Consider the following 23,861-nt stretch of genomic DNA (forward strand, 5'->3'; position numbering starts at 1 on the left):
CAACACATGCATCTTTGACATTAAATAATTAACTAAGTTACTCTCATTCTTCATGGATGGTTGTAGATGTTGTAAATAGTTACATAATGCATTAAAGTTTCATAGAAGAATGTCATGTAATGGTACATTTATTTTATCATATAATATTTACCTGTATTGACATCATTATGTTATTGCATGAAAAATCATATTCCACCACTGTGGCAAAATACTTAACAACGCCAAACAGAAGAATGTTATGTAATGGTAAAATTTATTACATCATGGTTGAAGAATGTTATGTAATGGTAAAATATATTATGTCAATTTTGATTTCTATTGGCATCACCATGTCATGTCACTAAAGTCATATTCAGGACTGTAATATTCATAGAAATTACTTTTCTGTCCATCTGAAATATGGAAAAGTTTGGCAGCATTAGGGAGAAGTGAGTGTAGAAACTTCAGAAAGTGTAATGTTCAAAACAGTCACCAGAAACTTGTTTTGTAAATTTCATATCAGATGATAAATATAAATACAAATGAAAATATAATAACATCAGATGATAAAAATAAATACAAATGAAAATATAATAACATTTTGTAAAATATTAAAAGTGTTTTTTACTCCACCACATATATTGTATAACTTACATCAACATCAAAAAATGGGTCGCACTCCAAAACAGGCAACTGTTTTGCATAGGAAAATCATCAGATATTGTATTTATTTGATGAAATAGTTCATACAGTGGTTAATTTATCAGAAGTGTACTTGGAAATGTCAACTGCATTATTTAGATTATTTGTGCTTTTCAATGGAACAGTAGAGGTTGTAGGGGAATGGCCTGAAATCAAAGCAAGGTGATATGATTGTTATTTTTGGGGGTGTTTTTGGCATAAATATAGACCTGGGGGCAACTGTTTCACCTGAATTAACCCCTGGTATGGACCCTGCACATTGTGACATAATACCTAATAGAGAAATTTAATGTAATAGTAAAATTTTATATAACATTAATCTGGCTTAACTAAATCATATTCCACACCGTGACATAATATTTTACAATACCATATTCCACACTGTTACATAATATTTTACAATACCATATGGATAGTTTCATTATAGAATACAATGTCATAGTAGAATTGTAGAATTTATGTTATGAAATAATGTTTGTCTCTATTGAATCATGATGTAGTGTTATAAAAGATCATATTCCACACTGTGACATAATACTTAGCAGTTCCACATGGCAAGTTTGACTTTAGAACATAAGGTAATAGTAGAACTTATTTTATTAGTTCATCATTATTGATGTCATGATGTATACTGTATACATGCACATTTAAACCTGTTTGCATATAAGATGACTACCCTAAACTAAAGAGGTATAAACACTAAAAAGTGCATGACCTCTGTATAAGCTGACCCAAAATTCTGAGACAGTGTAACAAGATGCACATGGTAAGTTCTAAATGCATTTATTTAGGCAAACTTACATTACCAAAAACTACCCGTATAACTCTCTCAGGGTTGGCATGTACAGTTATTACATATTGACATATTGGTTGACTTTGTCAAAAAGGGCAAAGGACTTGCTGCTCATATACACAGTAGCTTATAATGGCTTGTCATGTAAAGCAAAGGACCTGATCCTAAATATGTCAACATTGTTTGACTTTGTCATGTAAAGCAAAGGACCTGGTCCTAAATATGTCAACATTGTTTGACTTTGTCATGTAAAGCAAAGGACCTGGTCCTAAATATGTCAACATTGTTTGACTTTGTCATGTAAAGCAAAGGACCTGGTCCTAAATATGTCAACATTGTTTGACTTTGTCATGTAAAGCAAAGGACCTGATCATGAATACTTCAACATTGTTTGACTTTGTCAGGACCTGATCCTAAATACTTCAACATTGTTTGACTTTGTCATGAATACTTCAACACTGTTTGACTTTGTCATGTAAAGCAAAGGACCTGATTCTGTCAGGTAAAGCAAAGGACCTGATCCTAAATACTTCAGTAATGTTTGACTGTGCCATGTAAAGCAAAGGACCTGATCCTAAAATGTCAACATTGTTTGACTTTGTCATGTAAAGCAAAGGACCTGATCATGAATACTTCAACATTGTTTGACTTTGTCATGAATACTTCAACACTGTTTGACTTTGTCATGTAAAGCAAAGGACCTGATCCTAAATACTTCAACATTGTTTGACTTTGTCATGAATACTTCAACACTGTTTGACTTTGTCATGTAAAACAAAGGACCTGATCCTGAATACTTCAACATTGTTTGACTTTGTCATGAATACTTCAACACTGTTTGACCATGTCATGTAAAACAAAGGACCTGATCCTGAATACTTCAACACTGTTTGACTTTGTCATGAATACTTCAACACTGTTTGACTTTGTCATGTAAAGCAAAGGACCTGATTCTAAATACTTCAACACTGTTTGACCATGTCATGCAAAGGACTTGATCCTGAATACTTCAACACTGTTTGACTTTGTCATGTAAAGCAAAGGACCTGATTCTAAATACTTCAACACTGTTTGACCGTGTCATGTAAAGGACCTGATCCTGAATACTTCAACACTGTTTGACTTTGTCATGTAAAGCAAAGGACCTGATTCTAAATACTTCAACATTGTTTGACTTTGTCATGCATAGCAAAGGACCTGATCCTGAATACTTCAACACTGTTTGACTTTGTCATGAATACTTCAACATTGTTTGACTTTGTCATGTAAAGCAAAAGGCTTGATTCTAAATACTTCAACACTGTTTGACCGTGTCATGCAGAGCAAAGGACCTGATCCTGAATACTTCAATGCATGCTTGTTAGTGTTCATCACTACACTAACTGGAGACTGGATGGTCTTGGTGTTCCAACGTCTCTGCTGTATTTTCTGAGCAAATCCTGGCCAGAATCAAGCTGGCATATGTTGTTATGTTTGCAGAATGTGTAAAGAATTAATTGCCCCACCAACCCCTTTTTTATATTTGCTGATGTATTCACAAAGTAAAACTCCATCGACCAGGGGTTTTGAAACTTATTTTTATTTGGTTTTCCATTAGCTGATTGCTTCCTAAATCAGCTTTATAAAGGAATCAGACTTGAACATTGTTCTTACAATTTAATTGATCATGATTTGTGTTTTATATACCAGGTATGCAATAATATTCATCTTCAAAGAAATATTTCCCCTGTTCACAAACTTGTAAGAAATCTATCAGATTCTCATATACAGCAATTATATGCAATAGCTTTTGTTCTCCACACTCATCTAACATCTCTTTGATTTACCAGTATTGGGTTATTCCATATCCTGATCATACCTATGCAGATTTGCACAATGGGCTCTCCCACTGCAGTCTTCAAAGACATCACACTAGCTGCTCAAAGCTAATTAAGTAAAACATGGTTTATATCTGACACCATTGCCTTTTATTGCCATTATCTAAACTGCCCAAGGGATAGTTTTACATCAGCTTCAATCATGACTGTTTACCGTTTATACATGTAACAGCATATACTGAAAGAGGGTTTTTCTTCTTCTGTTTTTTAATTGTATTTTCTCAAGACACGACCATGTCAGGGGCTTTAGTAGTACACAATCATCTTTTTTAGCATGACACGTATTACAGTTCGATTAAGATCAGGTCTCCACTTCAAGTAGGACAGTGACGATCTGATTTTAATTAGATTGTGCCATTTTATGGCAGGTATGTCAACATCTTGAAAATAAATTTCTGCATTTCATCAGTCCAATCATTGTTTTCTATTGCAATTTTTTTCCCCAACAATCCGGATGAGCACCTCTCTTAGAATACAGGATGGGCCTGATCTCAAAGACTTGGGGCCCCCAGCATTGGGTTATCAGATTTTGTGAGCACTGAGGTGGTTTATGAGGGGAAATACAATTAACTGATATGACCAGATCACAAAACATTATTTTGTTTGAATGTTGTAGCACTAATGGCAAATCAGTTTATAAAATTATGCAACTCTCCATCCATATTGCCTGAGAAATGGAACCTATACACAAAAATGTTAATGCAGATTTACTGCTGCGTGGAATACTTGTGACAGTAACATATTTTTGACTGTAAATATCCTGATACATTAGCATAACGTTACTTGGTTTTGCAGGCAGTAGTGTCTGAAAAACATAATTAAATGCAAACATTAACCACGATAATCGATGCCAGCTAACTCGTTGTATTGTGTGGTACATTATTTGCATCATGTTGGTGCTGTTGTAGGGTTTAATGCCATTTCTAAGCACACGAAAGGCTATACATGGCGACCAGTATTAATGGTGGAGGAAGAACCCGGGAAAACCCCAGAAAGAACCACCGACCCACGAGAAGCTACTGGCAAGCTTTCTCACATATCCACATTAGCCGAATCCTAGACTCGAACCCATGCAGCCAGAGGTGAGATAGCAGTGATCCATAACGGAGAGCGCTTTAGACCACTCGATCACTCGGGGCCCCATTTTGCATCATGTGATCTTCAAGTTGATGATATCATAGAATTTTTAAAAGAATGCAGTTTATATTGTCTGACCTTCTGGCACCAAAGTTTGGAAATGGTATAGTTGCTTTTGGGGTAAAAAAGAGTCCAAGGTAGTACTTTATGTTATACATGGAGCACATTTTGTGGATGGCTGACACTTTTAGTAAGAAAGAGGCTTTTAATTTGGGGTCAAAGGTCATGGTCACATTGACTGAAGAAAGAAAAATGGTGTCAACAAAGAAACATTAGTTCTCTATAACTGACTTTGACTATATTTTTTGAAAGGCTTACACTCTGTATAAGGTAAGAAACCTATAAATATGTGGGTCAAAGTTCATCATACCTGTAGAAGAATGAATGAAATATAGAATGAAGAGAATTAGTGTAGTTTTACCTTATATTTCTATAGGGGTAGTTATCTTCCACACGATGAAATAATTTTTAATTTGAAACCCTTAAAGATAAATCTTATTTTCAAATTCTTCATGTACATATAGTCGTAATGGATGCATCATTACAACCTTGAAAATCTTGAAGATGTTTTGACGAATTTCCAATAGTTATGTTTTTTATATACCAAATATCCTTTTAGCTTCATTGGAATGTCAAAGATGATTTCTTATTCTTGTCCAGTGTGTTAAATAGCAACTTATTAGACAAATGTGTTTCAACTTACATCCTAAGAGACAAAAGTGTCTCAAGCACCACCATGAGACAGTGTCTCAGCTACCACCCTCAGAGACACAAGTGTATCAGCTACCATAATTCTATGAGACAAAAGTATCAGTTACCATCATATGAGACACAAATGTATCAGTTACTATTGTATGAGACACATTACCACAATGAGACAAGAGTGTTTTTGTTTCAAATGACTAAGAAAGGTTATGATGTGCTTCAAGAGAAGATCTTGACTTTTTAAATTAATGCAATTTATGTATGAAAAAAAGTTGTTGAGGTTTATTTCAAGATTAAGTCTTTCTTACCATTATTTTTTTATTTGTTTTAATTTTTTACATGAGACCTTTTATTTTTTACCTTCTTTGAAGTGGTTAATATATTTTTTCCAAGGAATGTTTTATCTTCCACATGATTTTATCAGTTTACACTGTTGTGTTTTTACTACCACAGTTATGAGCCATGATTGTGTTTTTACTACCACACTTATGTAGCCATGATTGTGTTTTTACTACCATAGCTATGTAGCCATGATTGTGTTTTTCCTAACACAGTTATGTAGCCATGATTGCTTTTACTACCACAGCTAAAATAATAATAATAATAAAGACTTTATTTAGAGAAAGTAACTCAATTAGTTACCGAACTAATCTACCTTGAGGCCTTCTATCTGTGATGCACAACATATACGGTATATACAATATGATGTGAAGAGTCTGGCTTGACACTAAATAATTAAGTAATTTTAAAATTCAAAGTATCAAGCCTGGAACACATTCACAGGCATCAGTGAAAACATAAACATATATAAAACATAAAACATAATCCTGCATTGAAAAATTCAGCTATGAAAATGATGTAAAATTACAGAAAAGCAGGCGGTATTTTTTGTACTAGAACTGTTCAATTTTTTAAAGATTTCATCCATTTAAGACATTGATTGTGAAAAGATGAAATGCTAGGAGCTGGCCTTATGTCACTGGGAATGTTGTTCCATACCAGTGGACCAGTATATTGAAAACTTTTTTTTTTTAAACAATTACTTCTTTGGCCTTTGTATAATGTAATTTTTTCTTCTTATGGACCTTAAATTTGGAGTGCCATCAGCAAGATATTGCTTAGATGTAGCCATGATTGTGTTTTTACTACCACAGTTATGTAGCCATGATTGTGTTTTTACTATCACAGTTATGTAGCCATGATTGTGTTTACTACCACAGTTATGTAGCCATGATTGTGTTTTTACTATCACAGTTATGTAGCCATGATTGTGTTTTTACTACCACAGTTATGTAGCCATGATTGTGTTTTTACTATCACAGTTATGTAGCCATGATTGTGTTTTTACTACCACGGTTATGTAGCCATGATTGTGTTTTTACTACCACAGTTATGTAGCCATGATTGTGTTTACTACCACAGTTATGTAGCCATGATTGTGTTTTTACTACCACAGTTATGTAGCCATGATTGTGTTTTTACTACCACAGTTATGTAGCCATGATTGTGTTTACTACCACAGTTATGTAGCCATGATTGTGTTTTTACTATCACAGTTATGTAGCCATGATTGTGTTTTTACTACCACAGTTATGTAGCCATGATTGTGTTTTTACTACCACAGTTATATAGCCATGATTGTGTTTACTACCACAGTTATGTAGCCATGATTGTGTTTTTACTACCACAGTTATGTAGCCATGATTGTGTTTTTACTACCACAGTTATGTAGCCATGATTGTGTTTTTACTATCACAGTTATGTAGCCATGATTGTGTTTTTACTATCACAGTTATGTAGCCATGATTGTGTTTACTACCACAGTTATGTAGCCATGATTGTGTTTTTACTATCACAGTTATGTAGCCATGATTGTGTTTTTACTACCACAGTTATGTAGCCATGATTGTGTTTACTACCACAGTTATGTAGCCATGATTGTGTTTTTACTACCACAGTTATGTAGCCATGATTGTGTTTTTACTATCACAGTTATGTAGCCATGATTGTGTTTACTACCACAGTTATGTAGCCATGATTGTGTTTTTACTACCACAGTTATGTAGACATGATTGTGTTTTTACTACCACAGTTATGTAGCCATGATTGTGTTTACTACCACAGTTATGTAGCCATGATTGTGTTTTTACTACCACAGTTATGTAGCCATGATTGTGTTTTTACTACCACAGTTATGTAGCCATGATTGTGTTTTTACTATCACAGTTATGTAGCCATGATTGTGTTTTTACTACCACAGTTATGTAGCCATGATTGTGTTTTTACTACCACAGTTATGTAGCCATGATTGTGTTTTTACTACCACAGTTATGTAGCCATGATTGTGTTTACTACCACAGTTATGTAGCCATGATTGTGTTTTTACTATCACAGTTATGTAGCCATGATTGTGTTTTTACTACCACAGTTATGTAGCCATGATTGTGTTTTTACTATCACAGTTATGTAGCCATGATTGTGTTTACTACCACAGTTATGTAGCCATGATTGTGTTTTTACTACCACAGTTATGTAGCCATGATTGTGTTTTTACTACCACAGTTATGTAGCCATGATTGTGTTTACTACCACAGTTATGTAGCCATGATTGTGTTTTTACTACCACAGTTATGTAGCCATGATTGTGTTTTTACTACCACAGTTATGTAGCCATGATTGTGTTTTTACTATCACAGTTATGTAGCCATGATTGTGTTTACTATCACAGTTATGTAGCCATGATTGTGTGTTTACTACCACAGTTATATAGCCTTGATTGTGTTGGTGTGCCATTAAACCCTTTACATGCATGTTCTTACATTTTAGGGAGCTTTCTATGGTCTGACGGCTGGAATGGTGATGGGATTGGTCAGGTTTATCTGGGAGTACTCATACCAAGTCCCAAGCTGCATGGAAAACAAACCTGACCCACGGCCTGCGATCATCAAGAATTTCCATTATCTATACTATGCAGTGTTCCTGTTTTTCTTCACTGGTCTTGTGGCTGTAGTCATATCTCTTCTTACCAAGCCTATTGAACCAAGATGCGTAAGTTTGGCATCAGATCTGGGACACAGTATGCAGGGATTAATCCCTGATATATACTAGTATGAAATGCTAATGACTCACAGGTTTTATATTCAATTAATAACCAGATTTAATGAAACTGCATGTCGTACATGGTCAAATTTAGTATCATTTGGGTTGGACACACATGAAGATGGCGTTAATATAGAGATTATTTCAGAGCATTACTTGCATTCTAATTAAGGCTTTGACAAAATGCGCCATTTTCAAGCGGTTAAGATCATTATTCATTTTCTTGGCATAGTGGTCATCTTTAAAGTATAAAATCATTAGATTTGAAATGAAACGCATTTTATTCCATTGCACATTTATGCTAGATTGCCGATTTTCATAGTCTGGGCAAATTGATTCTATCATAAAATACAAATCTAATCAAAACCACAAGGTGGGAATAGGTGAATAGTGCTTATTTTTGCAACAGTGTTGACTGACTGACTAATACCCTCATACTCTGTCTCTCAAATTAGATTATATCAGGAATTGGCAACTTCCTCCCGGGTGCAGGCCAGATAAGTGATTTGTGGAGCAATAGCCTGTGATGTAAATAATATATAAAACCAGGTCACAGGATGGATCTGTCCCACAGGCTGTATTCTGCACACCTCTGGATTAGATGTGTGTAATAATACTGCTTACATGAAAAGTAACATGCTTTCTGTTTAATTTGGAACAAATTTATACAGAAAATTAGTACAACTTTTCTAGGTAATAACTTTTTTTATGGAATCTTTTGCTCTAGTAACGAATCATGAGACATGTTGACGTTGTTGTGGCAAATCTTAAAAGGCTAGTCCAGACAGGAAATGGTAGAGTTTGATGAAGGAGCAGAGAATCAGTAACACGTTACTGTTGGTACACAGATAAACTGAAACCATCTATTAGGCCTGGAAAGGGACCTTTGAACCTATCTTTAACGTCCATATATGGACCTTTGAACCTCTCTGTCAGATCCATAAAGGGATCTTAGAACCTGTCTATTGGCCTATAATGGCCTCATGCAACCAGTCTGAAAAGCCAATAAAGGGGCCATAGAACCTGTCTATAAGGCATCTAAATGGATCTTAAAACCTCTCTATAAAGTGTACAAAGCAGTAACATAACTTGTCTATAAGACCTCTTGGAACCAGTCTATAAAGCCCATACAAGGATTAGAGAATATTTCTTTGGGGCATATAAAGTTTTTTTTTAACAAATCTATATGGCCTTTAAACAGATCTTAAAATACTTGCCTAAAAGGCCTATTCTATAAAGGGATTTTTTTTGTATTGGAGGTCCAGTATAAAAGAAGTGTCAAAAAAGGGGTTGTGTTAAATACTACATTGTTACAGGATTTTGTTGAGTTTAGTACATTATTTTTTTGAGCTCTGAAATATACAATATTAGAACCATTTCCTCTTTGCCTGAAAATAATGGCCTAACATGACAGGTCATAAGACTGTATAATTAATAAATTCATAGAGAGAATCTAGTCTTTAACAATACAGTTGTACTGCATTGTCATTTATACTAAGAGAAGCAACTCTTACAGATTAGCTCCCTTTATCTCAAACTTGGAATCATTGACCAGTTTTATCTGGGATATGGCGAGGCCACTATCTCTACCAGCTAAAGTAACCAAGCCAACTCGATTAACTACAACAATGCCTTCACAAGTGGACACCTTGTCTTTAGAATCTTATCAAGACCTGTGACTATCATCATTCAGAGAGCTCTATCAAAGAGACTGTCAGCAAACAAAATCAATGATTATTTGCCTTTTATTAATATGCAGCCCACTGAGTGTATGACTCCATTACACCACCTGTCATTGAATTTGAGGATGAATCTGGGCATGTGGGAATATTCTCCAACCTTGCCAGCCACACTTGTTGAGCACAATTTCATTACACAGAATTGCACACAGGAAGAGGATAATAATCCTATTAATGAGCATTCAAATCATTTTTACAAGCCTTGCCTTTGAATGCAATGACTTAATTAACGTTAGTTGGCTGACATGCCTAGTCTGCTTTCCAATTTTTTACTTTTGTGACATGGCCATGCAGAGGACAGAGCTGAATCTTGTTTGGGCCTCTTCTTACTGCTCAGACGATAATAATGCCACCTAAACCGCACAGCCACATTCTCAGAAATAGCCAGTCAACTTTCACTGGATTCACTCAAGAAACTTTTTATCGTAAAGCAGATGCCAGGAGTTGGAACTCACAGGTCCTTCATTGCATGCACATGATCACATAATTTTGGTTGTGCAGCTTGAGTTGGAAGAATGTTGGCCTTTGTTATTTGGGTAGAGGTTTGATGATCATGGTGTTAGTGTGATTGGCTAATATAATGCCAGGACAAAATAACAGTTTGTCTTAAATTATGTTTTCAAAAAATACTTCCCTGATCACATTAAAAAATTTATGTTAGGAATGGTCGGTCTGGTATCAAGATAATGTGAGTGGGTGCAACATCATGCTACATGTCTGCAGCATGATGCCCCAGTGCTAGACAACACTATAAACAGCCACACTGCAGACATCATAGCGATATGACTAAACAACTGTTGAAGCTATGTTAAAAATCCAAATCACACACACACACACACACACGCATGCGCACACACACACTTACCTGATCGCATTACTATTAAGCAATCCCACCCATCCTCACAGTGTGAGCATCCATCCCCAAGAATCACTGAAGTTTAAACTGGCTATGTCTGGGTCGCTTGTCACCAACTACTGGACATGGGAAACCAATCATTAAGAGTTTGCATCCCTTATATGAAAATAGAAAACAATATGTATGTAGTAGGGCTGGATTCAGGAGGAAGCAGAAAATCATTCCTAATGTTATTGTAAGTATTTTGGAGAAACATAATTTACAACAACATTTTCTGTCCCCATACAAGCACACAAAATTGTTTTGTGAAGCTATAATCAATGAGGAAGCCAATATGTTGTATTCTGTTGTGCTTGTATAACCTGTTCAGCAAATCAGAATTCGGAATACGTTTTATGAAAGTAGTATAAAGAGCAGATATCTTCCACATTGCAGTCTATACCAATGTAGTACAATAGTGTACTTAAGTTCCTTCTAAGTGCCAATAACAATATTCTGATCTTTGAATTGGAATTGTAATGTTTTAAAGTGACACAAGGGATAGGTACCTACAGACACTCTTTAGTGACAATGAATAGACCTCTTTCAAGTAATGTTTTATTTGTAAAGCTATGTTCATCAATCAGCCTCATTATCAAGCTATATTCATCACTCAGCCTCATTATCAAGTTATATTCATCACTCAACCTCATCATCAAGCTATATTTATCACTCAACCTCATCATCAAGCTATATTCATCACTCAACCTCATCATCAACCTATATTCATCACTCAACATCATCATCAAGCTATATTCATCACTCAACCTCATTATCAACCTATATTCATCACTTAACCTCATCATCAAGCTATATTCATCACTCAACCTCATCATCAAGCTATATTCATCACTCAGCCTCATCATCAAGCTATATTCATCACTCAACCTCATCATCAAGCTATATTCATCACTCAACCTCATTATCAAGCTATATTATCACTCAATCTCGTCATCAAGCAGCTGACAAATTAAACAATGTATCAACAGTCCATTTGAATACCAGCTGGATGGAATGAGTGGATGTTGAAAAAGAGAAGGAAGAAAAAGAAAAATGAAAGAGAAATTTCTTTTTCTTGCATGATGATTAATCTGTTACATGTGTAATGGTGGTATGGTCAAAGTCATTTGTGTTGACTCTACATCTGATTCAGTGGGAAGATAAACATAGTCTTTGTTCCACCACCATCATCAACATAGTCAATAATTGGCTTTGATTAAAGTATTTTAGCATTGCATTGCTCATTGACGTGTCTTGCAGGTAATTATTTTTTATGATTATCATGTGTCTGAAATTATTATAATTATTCATACTACAGTACAGTAGTCATTCTCACTCAATTCTGCAGTTTTCTTACCCTTAGCTGGAACGCCTAACCTTCTGGACACGTCATAGCACCAGGCCGAGGTTGGACATTGATGAGTGGAATGCAATGGGCACCAAGAAAGAGCCAGATGTATCTGAGGAAATTCCAGATGGTAAAAATGAGTTGCAGCCAATAAATGAAGAAACAAAAGCATCAGATGACATTGTTGAAGAACCTAAAGAAACCAACAGTGTTCCAGAGAACAAAGTCGAATCAGATTCAAAAGTTGACGATGAGAGAACTTTAATGAAAAATGAAGAAGAGTCTGAACTTCCAGTAGTTGTTATTGAACAGGACAGCAAAGTTATAAAGGGTAATCTTGTTAGAACATACTTAAAAATAACTTGTGTATGTATGTATGTATGTATGTATGTATGTATGTATGTATGTACGTGTGTACATATGTATTATGGATAGAGGGGCCCAGAGTGGCCAAGTGGTCTAAAGCGCTCTCTGTTATGGATCACTGCCATCTCACCTCTGTCTTCGTGGGTTCGAGTCTTGGATTCAGCCAATGTGGGTATGTGAGAAAGTTTGCCAGTAGCTTCTCGTGAGTCGGTGGTTCTTTCCGGGGTTTTCCCAGGTTCTTCCTCCACCATTAATACTGGCCACCATGTATAGCCTATCTTGTGCTGAAAAATGGCATTAAACCCTACAAAAAGAACAACATTATGGATAGACAGGTTTCTCCACTCCCATTTTGTCTAATTTCCCCCATCATACCCCCATTTTTGTTAACCTAAATTATTTTTGTTCATTCTATTTTAGCCAGTATAACCAGTGAGGAAAGCCTGGAAATTATTTTTCTTTAAAATTCTAACCCTATGCAAAATACAGAACTGTAGAGTGCCACCATAGCTAAAATTATTAAAGCCCATATAATGGGAACTCTTCCTAGCTGAAATTATTGAAGCCCATATACTGGGAACTCTTCAATGCTGAAATTATAAAAACCCATATACTTGGAACTCTTCAATGCTGAAATTATTAAAACCCATATACTGGGAACTCTTCAATGCTGAAATTATTAAAACCCATATACTGGGAACTCTTCAATGCTGAAATTATTAAAACCCATATAGTTGATTTGTTTGGACCATCGAGATCTTATTATGCAGCATCATGATTAGCAATACCATTTGAAAACAATTGCTATTCATAATTATTCAGTTGTTATATTGTAAACATTTTCCTGTTCAGTTGTGGAGAACTCCAAAACCTTTGACAATGATCTTCCTGTGGGAACAATAGGACCCCTTCACCGAATCCATGAAAAGTTAAATACAAATCGAAATGTTACTTTTCCCAAAACCACAAAAATTGAAAACCCTGAAAAAAAATGAATTCACAGCAATATAATGTTTAAAATAATAAAACTTATTTCAACTTTAATATTATGAGGTTTATCACTAATGATGACTTCATTATTATCAGGATTACTCCCCAATGAGGACTTTAATAAATGATCAGGTTTATCACTAATGAGGACTTCATTATTATCAGGATTACTCCCTAATGAGGACTTTAATAAATGATCAGGTTTATCACTAATGAGGACTTCATTATTATCAGGATTACTCCCCAATGAGGACTTTAATAAATGATCAGGTTTATCACTAATGAGGACTTCATTATTATCAGGATTACTCCCCAATGAGGACTTTAATAAATGATCAGGTTTATCACTAATGAGGACTTCATTATTATCAGGATTACTCCCCAATGAGGACTTTAATAAATGATAAGGTTTATCACTAATGAGGACTTCATTATTATCAGGATTTCTTCTTGATTTAAAAAATGTGATTTGGGGTATATTTCTCTCTTTTCAGGTAAGAAGCCAATCTTGCGTCGTATTTTGAATTGGGTATGCGGAATTGAGGATTACAATAAATATGAACTCTCATGCCACAAGGTACAAGTTCAAGACATGTTGTCAATTCATGAGTATCCAAAATGGCGGATAGTCAGTAATGTTCTATCTGTATTAGTTATGGTTGTTGCCATGGTATTTTTTGGATATTTTGCATGATTTTTTTTTAATGTGACTCACAAATAGTTCAAAAAGATTTGTATTGGTTTATTTTTCTGATAGAAAATTATGAAATATCAAGCAAGTACCCGCAGAAAGAAATAGAAATGTATGGATTTCTTTCAGCTGATTTCATCCCCATGATGATCAAGGTAAAGCCGTAATACCACTTGAACTGAAGATAGAAAAATGTTGTGATCAGCAAGTTGTAATCTTTTACATAAATTTATATATTTATGCATCTCTTAGACAGGTGGTCCCTTAGTTCATGACTTTTCTATATCGGTTCTCAAAAAAAAGAGTTTTCATATCAAGCATAGCATATTGAAACAGCATAATTACAATACAGTTGTTTATGTCCCTTTGTTCAGAATCCCAGTTACGAAAGAATAATGAAGTTGATAATGGATGAAAAAAATGGTGGAGAAATTACTTTTTTTTTTTAATTAGCTATTGAAATATTCCATTTAATAGCATGTTAAATAGAAAGCCTCATTTCTCTGTTATCCCAGGAGGAAGAGAGATTTTTAAAAGTATGTTTCAACTAAAGCCTGTATGAGTGGGGTTGAATAGGTAAGGTCCTTGAAGTTTCTGATTCAGTGTGATAACTTCAAACCAGTGGCATCCAAATATTTTATGCAAGTAAATGTATTTTAATTTCAGTTAGAAGTTTTATTTACAGCAGACAACAGCAATCATGACAAATTCCACATCGATTGGACCCATTGTTACAAGAGAAAAAAGTGGATGATTTTTACAGGAAACTTACATTTACTAGCATTTGCTACAGATCAGACCTCCAAAAAAAATGTAGATTCATTTTCTTGGTTTGAGTTTTGTGTTGACAAGGCTGATAGTTTTCATTTTTAATTTGATGATGAATTTTCTTTAGTAAATTTGATGAATTGTGAATCATAAATGCAAATATTTTTGTTTTGTTATATTTTGAAGTTGACTTTCATGGATTTTTGTATGCACAATATATCATTGGCATTGAAAAAGATCATAATCACTGTTGCTGGCAGCAGTATATTTGAGAGGAACTTTTGATACACTACAATTTTTATATGGAATCTCCCCAAATTTTTTGCAAGAAGGAAACATTTATTTAGAGGCATTTGCATTTTTGTAAATATTCATCTGTTCACCTTTGTATCAATGGCAAATAAAACCGTTGTACCATATTAATGTAATACTCACTGTATTATAGATTAGCCTATCACAATATGCACCAGTCTTGTGACCTAGTCGTTAGAGCGTCCGCCTCAGATACGGGAGGTCATTGGTTCGATTCCCGGCCAAGTCATACCAAAGACTTATAAAAATGGTACTAACAGCTGCCTCACTTGGCGCTCAGCATTAAGAGGTTAGTGTTAGGACTGGTTGGCCTGGTAACCTAACCCGAGCTCTCCTTCCCACTAATGACCGCCAACCATTCAATTGTAAAGGACCTTTATGGACCCACAGATTGAGGCCAAACTATCAGGGTTCCTTGAACCCATAAAAGCCTGGGGGAGTTGCCTCCATTCCCTTACCCAGGAACAACTAGCAGGCTGCGGTGCAGTCAGAAAACAGTGGCACATGCACAATTGTGCACACGCCACTATAATTAAACTCAACAACAACAACTGTTGTCAGGATAATGTGACTGGGTGGGGCATCATGCTACATGGATGTGGCATGATGCCCCAGTGCTAGATATCACTATAAACTGCCACACTGCAAACATCATAGTGATATAACTGAAAAATTGTTAAAGCTACGTTAAAAATCCAAATCACACACACACACACACTAAACAAACACTGACAGTGTAAAAACAATGTACATATTAGAAGAGTTAACTCCCTTTTTGTTTGGAAATCTCCACTGTAGATGTTCACTGTGGTTTTTTCTGTGTTCTAAGTCACATAAAGTACAGTTTTTGCACATGCTTAATTTTATCTTACTTGGCCATAAGGAATCATTGGAATGGTCCTATGTCATTTCTAGTTCTTTGTTATTTATTAGCTCACCTGGCTATTAGGAATGGAATGGTTCTTTGTTATTTATCACCTGACCATAAGGAATGTAATGATTCTTAGTTATTTATCACCTGGTTATAAGGAATGGAATGGTTCTTTGTTATTTATCACCTGGTTATAAGGAATGGAATGGTTCTTTGTTATTTATCACCTGGCCATACGGAATGGAATGGTTCTTTTTTATTTATCACCTGGCAATGTGGAATGGAATGGTTCTTTGTTATTTATCACCTGGCTGTAAGGAATGGAATGGTTCTTTGTTATTTATCGCCTGGCCATAAGGAATGGAATTGACTGTATGAGCTTTTCTTTATCTTTTTGACTTCCTTTCTCAGACTGACTATTAAAATATATCTTTTATAATCATTCTCTACTGTACAGTTTTTTCTTCACCAATACAGCTTCAGCTTTTCTTTAAATGCACTATGTTTTGAGAGTCCAGGAGAACCATGCTTTTTATATCTGAATGTAGTTGGTTGTGTTTAAATTTTTATATTTACCTTTTTCCAATCTTTGTACAATATATCTTGTTTTTGGCAATACTGTGTATTAGATCATATGTATGAGCAGTAATTTGATTTCAATCCGGCATATTTTTCCAAAGATGAGATGAATACGAACACAATGTCCAGTGGATTGTTTGCACTGTATTACTGAATAAAAGGAATTCTGTACAATGCAACTTTTCGAAACTGGCCCTATGGCAGCATTCTTATTTGCATAATGGCCAAAGAACCATGGTGGTTTAGTGGTTAGGGTGTTGAACTCATCTCTGGAATTGAGTAGGTTCAGTTTTCTCAGCATTCTTTTAGCCCAGATTCTATGCCATAGTTTTTGTCTAGTCTACATGCATTGGCACAAAATAACCTAAAATAACCTTCATTGTTTTGCCTTAGAATAACAAAACCAAAGTAAACTGCATAATGACCAGATATGTTTTTTAATAATAAGCTTACTCTTCTAATATGGATCCTTCCTAAACTGGTAACCTCTGTAAACCAGGCTGAATTTTTAACCCTAACAATGTCTTGTTTAAGGTGTTGTCACCATACTGGTAATTATTCTCAGTTTTCTTTTAGCATATAGCAGTGTTTTATGAGAAAAATAAGACCAACAGATTAAAATTTATAGATGAACTTCCAGACATTTGCAGTATATGTGGTAGGCACTCCTAGAAAAACGTATACAGGGGTTTTGGAAGAGGGACTTTGTGCTTCTGTGTGGATTTTCCTTCACAGGGGTACTAACTCTTGTTGCCTTTTAGGTAGCTACTATCCTTTTTTACAAACATAGGATGATTCCTCAAAACCCAGTGCTTACAGAGGTTACAATGGCTTACTGCAGGTGGTGTGTATATGTTTGTGTGATGTGTACTTTTGATGTAACTTTAAAAAAATTTCAGTCATATTGCTACGATGTCTGCAGTGTGACAGCTTATAGTGATGTCTAGCACTGGGGCATCATGCCACAGTCATGTAGCATGATGCCCCACCCAGTCACATGATCCTGACACCAGGCTGACCAGTCCTAACACTAACCTCTTAATGCTGAGCACCTAGCAAGGCAGCAGTTAGTACTTTTTTAATATATCTTGGTATGACTTGACCAGGGTTCGAACCCGTGACCTCCCATATCTGAGGCAGATGCTCTAACCACTAAGTGGTTGGCTTAAGGTAGGATGATGCTTACGTATACAAGGGAACTTTATACTAAGGTTGTATTTTTAAAGGTTATATAAGGGCATTTCATGAACAAAGTTACATTATTAAGGTTTATATGGGTGCACTTCATAAGGAAGGCTATGTTATTAAGGGCTAAATAGATTGGAATTTCATAAGAAAGGTTATATTATTGAGGGATATGCAGGGGCACTTTATAAGAAAAGCAGAGTTAGTAAGGATTACATGGGGACACTTAATAAGCAAGGCTGACTTAATATGTGCAAAATCACATTCTGATAGGGAGCAACCTTTAGAATCATTGAGCAGAATAGCAACATAAAAATTACAATGCACCCACTATAGCGGAATCCTTGCCATTACACAAGTTATACTATGTGCTGCTGTATGCTGAGTGCTTTGATACCAATAAAAGCTTATTTTTACAATGTATTAACATTTAGGGCATTGTCCTGACTAATTTTCAGGCTAGAACTTAAACAGCATCATATTTTTTACACCTACTTAGTTTGACTTGAGTATCGTGTAGAATGACACATTGTAGTACCTTTATTTAGGTGAAATAAATTATACTGCTTTTATTCTAGAACATGAAAAATGCTGATTTGTCTTGTGGATTTATTCCTTGTCATTGGCCAAGATAATTTGCATTGAGTTGCTTTTAGATCTGGGCAATACTTTCCTGTTCAAAATCCTTGTCTGGGAAGAAAGGAAAAGTTTTAACTTTAATGTAAATAAAATTATCTATGACATTCACAGACTTGTAAATAGCAAAATAAAGAAATAAATATTTGGATTGTTGTGCATATCTCTTTTTTATGCAAGTAAGATATCTAAAAAAAATTTAGTTCTTATTTTCAATAATTCTGCTTTTTGCTTAAACTGGCCATTTTTCCAGGTTTAATATTTCTTTTTATTAAACAATTTACTACTTTTACAGGAAGGGGGCTTTGTTTACACATGAAACAACTCTCCAACAGTCATTGCCTGTATTGCATAGTACATACAATGGATATTGCCTGTATTGTTTAGTACATACAATGGATATAATGCCTGTATTGCATAGTACATACAATGGATATTGCCTGTATTGTTTAGTACATACAGTGAATATAATGCCTGTATTACTTAGTACATACAATGGATATTGCCTGTATTGCATAGTACATACAATGGATGTTGCCTGTATTGCATAGTACATACAATGGATATTGCCTGTATTGTTTAATACAGACAACGGATATTGCCTGTATTGCATAGTACAGACAACGGATATTGCCTGTATTGCATAGTACAGACAATGGATATTGCCTGTATTGTCTAGTACATACAATGGATATAATGCCTGTATTGCTTAGTACATACAATGGATATTGCCTGTATTGTTTAATACATACAACGGATATTGCCTGTATTGTTTAGTACATACAACGGATATTGCCTGTATTGTTTAATACATGCAACGGATATTGCCTGTATTGCATAGTACATACAATGGATATTGCCTGTATTGCATAATACATGCAACGGATATTGCCTGTATTGTTTAGTACATACAATGGATATTGCCTGTATTGTTTAGTACATAAAATGGATATTGCCTGTATTGTTTAATACATACAACGGATATTGCCTGTATTGTGGAATACATACAAACTTTGCTAGTGATGCCAATTAGCTTGTCCATAAAGAGTGCGGTACATTTGTTTTTAATTGTAAATGACATTAATTTAGATTTACTTTGTATTGTAGATAAAATACATTGGTTTGTGAAATTCAATTATTTGTTTTAAGAAAGGCATATTTCAGTAGACTTTTAAATGCCTCAGTGTAGTTCACTGTATTTTTGACAGTGTGCACTTTTGTGGGAATGCTGCCATTGCCTAGATGTCCTCTAATTTTATACTGTATTGTAATTATTTGTGTGCTGCAGCTGTTTTATACAGATATAATTGTTCTTATTAAAACCATTCACATTTTTGTAGTTAAAAATGAGATGAAAATATTAATGTTTTGGTAAAATATTATTCATAAATATTATTTAAAAAATAATTACTTAAAACTAATAGCCTAGGGTGTGAAAAGGTACTCACTCTACCATATATACTCATTTATAAATAGAGTCAATTTCAGGCTGCATAGACCCAGATCTGCAGTTCCAAAATGTGGCAGCAAATCCGGTCTATGTAGTTTGTTGCAAAAGTCGTCAGTAGAACAAACAACATAGACCTAGATCTGCAGTTCCAAAATGTGGCAGCAAATCCGGTCTATGTAGTTTGTTGCAAAAGTCGTCAGTAGAACAAACAACATAGACCTAGATCTGCAGTTCCAAACTATGGCAGCAAATCCGGTCTATGTAGTTTGTTGCAAAAGTCGTCAGTAGAACAAACAACATAGACCTAGATCTGCCAGTGCATAATGCAATGATTGTTCATGGTCTGTGTTGTTTTCAATTGAATTTGACTTATAGCAAGTACATACAGTACTTAAAGAAATCTACAATGCAAATTAAAACTAATTCTAGCATATCTACAGTAAAATTCAGTCTATTTCATTTTTCATTAATCATATAAAACTTGTTTTTTCAAATAAATACATGTACATTATATTGCTGGAAATTTTTAGTTTTGGAGAAACAATTTAATGGTCTCGGTGAAATCACATGAATAAATCCCATAAACATTTCCCACCATAAATATTATAACCTATTTAGATTATTAATTGCTAAAACCAGTTTTCTATTTTGGAACACACTTGTCAGTATTTACATCCAGGAAAACTCCCAGATGCTTAATTTTAGGAAAATAATAACACAGTACCAATACCCTAACAGTCTATGCTCAATAGATTCTTTCAGGAAATAATAACAAAACCAGTAACCTAAACGTTAATGCTCAATGGATGCATTTAGGTTTAAAACATAAAAAAATTGGCAATTTTAGTATATAGAAGCTTGTGAAAGATTTTAATGCAAAGAATTTATTGCATTTAATTTTTATTAAAGCATTTTATATCATGTTTTAGTGTTTGATCTTAGCATTTGTTGTGGGCACATGAATATATATTTGCAAACAGTGCACCAGTGGTATCAGTACTTTTCATGTAGTTTAAATTTGGGTGAAAAAAATTAATTTTCATAATATTTTAGTCATTTGGGTTATTTATTTTATTCATTTATACATTTTACAGTGAATATATTTTCAAGAAATATTTTGTCAAAGATGATTTTTTAGCTTTTTTTGTATATTATATAATATGTAATTTTATATGAATTTTTAATATGCTGAATTAATAAAAGTTCATTACGGATATTAATTAAAGTGTTGGAAGTGTCATAATTGATGAGTAAATATAGATCTTAAAAAATCATTTTAAATTTTCTCAGGGTCACACTAACACTGAAGATACATGCCTTTGTGTGGTACTATATTTTGATATGTATAACAGTTACTTTTCATACCTATTTTGAGTAGGAAGCGCTAGTTTTGTGGTAGGGCCAAATAACCTTCTTTTTCTAGGTTGATTTGAGATCATTGTACTAAGCTGCCTACATATATCACATGCTTGTGAAATACTGAATTTTTACATTGTAACCATGTTGGCACTAACTATATTTAAGAACTAATACTGTGTATACTCACTTATAAGTGAAAACTGCACAGAACAAGATATGCCAGTGCATAAGGCATAAGCAGATTTGTTAGGAGTATTCAGTAGAACAAACAGTGTAGACCCAGATGTGCAGGCACAATGTACAGTAGTAGATCAGGACCTTTGTGGTTTGTAGTTTGAGTCTTCTTATAAGCGAATATATACAGTAATGCTTGCAAATCCCAATAGTTCTGTCTTTTACTGGTTCATCTACTCTGTCATGAATACGATGAAGTTGTACAAAATATCTTATTATGATAACACTGATAAATGTAGTGCTATTGTATCCAATTTTTATTTTACTTACTTATCTGTCAGAAAAAACTTAGCTCTAAGTTCTCATCTTAAATTCCAGTATTTAATACTTCATTTTGACTATGCAGTGATCAGTGCTTCATTTTCTGTGTATGATTCGTTAAGTTAGTTAGTGCTGCATAAAGATTTGTGCTAAGCACAAATCCAGTGCATTGTCTCGGTAAATTTGCAATTTATGTACTTTTATTTGGAAAATAAACATGGTTCATTGTTTTATTTATCCTCTTTTATCACAGCCTTTAATATTACTTTGTGACTATACAGTGATCAGTAATTCACTGACTGAGCATGGCATTTCAAAGTCATCTGCACTGGTAAAAGATGTGAATAATTTAGCATTTGAAAAATGCATTGTATGGGTAAATTTGCAATCAGTTTACATTGTGGGGGAATAAACTTGGTTCTTTGTTTTATTTCTCATCTTAAATCACAATATTTGATAATTCTTTGTGACTATACAGTGATCAGTGCTTCACTGATTCAGCATGATGTTTTCAAGGTTAAACTGTGCTAGTTAATGTTTTGATGTACCCAACATAATTATGATGAAATTTTCTGGGTAAATTTATATAACATTGACACTCCAATATATTTCAGAGGTGTCATTCTACTCAAAATAATTATATTGCTTGGCCTGAACTTGTGTTCGATAATGAACCAAAATGAATAAGTCTGTCAAATTTTCCATAGGGCCAGTGGAAGAAATTACTACACTGAGAGAACCATGCTAATCATCTTAGCCACATACAACTACTAAACCCTGACAGAAAAGAAAAGAGAAGCAGTCAGGCACTGTTTTATTGTAAACCAGTCAAATGTTTTGTAACACTTGATGATCAGAACACTATTCAAGATGTCAGAATATTGTTTCATGAAGAAAACAACACAAACACATAGGTTTTAAGTGTTTGATATCACATACATGTTATAACTATGTTTTTTTATACCTCATACTGTACTTGGTTGAAAATTAGCATGTGCATTATACAATAGTACATGTCATACACAACAAAATATGGTATTTGGAAAATGAATTCTTAATAAATTCATATGCATAGTTGTTTAAAATTTATGTTTTCCTTGCACATAAGTGTGTTGCAGTTTGCTTATCTATTGGATGAATAGTGTTGACTGTAATCACAATAAAAGTCATAAAATGAATGAGCTGTTCTTCTCAGTTAGTAACACTGTTTATGTTCTCGTGTGATATTTACCCATAATGGTGTAAACAACCTCGGTCATTATTGGTACCTGTGATAATTTGATCAGTCACGGACATCAGATTCTATGAACTGTCCTCATGCTGACTGATGTATTTAATGTAGAATTGGATGATCTTGAATAGACAGATTTTTTTAGAAAAAATTCATGTCTGCCAATTACCAACACCTGATGATTCATTAAAAATTCTTTAATAAATCTCTGAAAAAGATTTTGATGATTCTGTATAATTCTGATTGAAAGATTCCCATACAGACATATGCACATACAGTGGAATTGACTTTGACCTTTGATATGAAAGTGATCCATAATAAAAGAGATAAGGTAGCATAGCAGACCTGCCAACCCTCATGATTTTGGACTGAATTTCATGACTATCGATGGCCATTCATGGATTCATGCCATATGCAAAAAACATCACAAATTTCCGAATTCTCATTTGGCTTAAATGATGAACAAAATAAATTGCATGCATCATGTCCTTGTAAAAATAGCAGTGGTCACTTATACCCATAACAGCCCTATTTAATACTATTGCTATATAGTACATGTATGACAGATAAATTTAAAGCAACAATGTGAGCCCCAATGGGCATGTGGCAGAATGACGTGAAAAAGCACATGGATTGCAAACACCACATAGATAT

At 34.3% G+C, this 23,861-nt stretch overlaps 1 protein-coding gene across 2 annotated transcripts in view; it reads left to right on the forward strand.

Annotated features, from left to right (window-relative positions):
* The window catches only part of LOC149780367 (sodium/glucose cotransporter 4-like), a 92,274-nt gene extending 69,120 nt beyond the window's left edge, over window positions 1–23,154 (forward strand). For both annotated transcript variants that reach the window (XM_089937266.1, XM_089937267.1), the window contains 3 exons: window positions 8,020–8,241; window positions 12,290–12,605; window positions 14,125–23,154. In XM_089937266.1, the coding sequence (XP_089793392.1) occupies window positions 8,020–8,241; window positions 12,290–12,605; window positions 14,125–14,324 (738 nt within the window). In that variant the 3' untranslated portion in view covers window positions 14,325–23,154. The remainder of the gene's footprint in view (window positions 1–8,019; window positions 8,242–12,289; window positions 12,606–14,124) is intronic.
* Window positions 23,155–23,861: the final 707 nt, after the last annotated feature.

The sequence above is a fragment of the Sinohyriopsis cumingii genome, chromosome 16 (assembly GCF_028554795.1).
Source record: "Sinohyriopsis cumingii isolate HCF-2022 chromosome 16, ASM2855479v2, whole genome shotgun sequence".
Lineage (NCBI taxonomy): Eukaryota > Metazoa > Mollusca > Bivalvia > Unionida > Unionidae > Sinohyriopsis > Sinohyriopsis cumingii.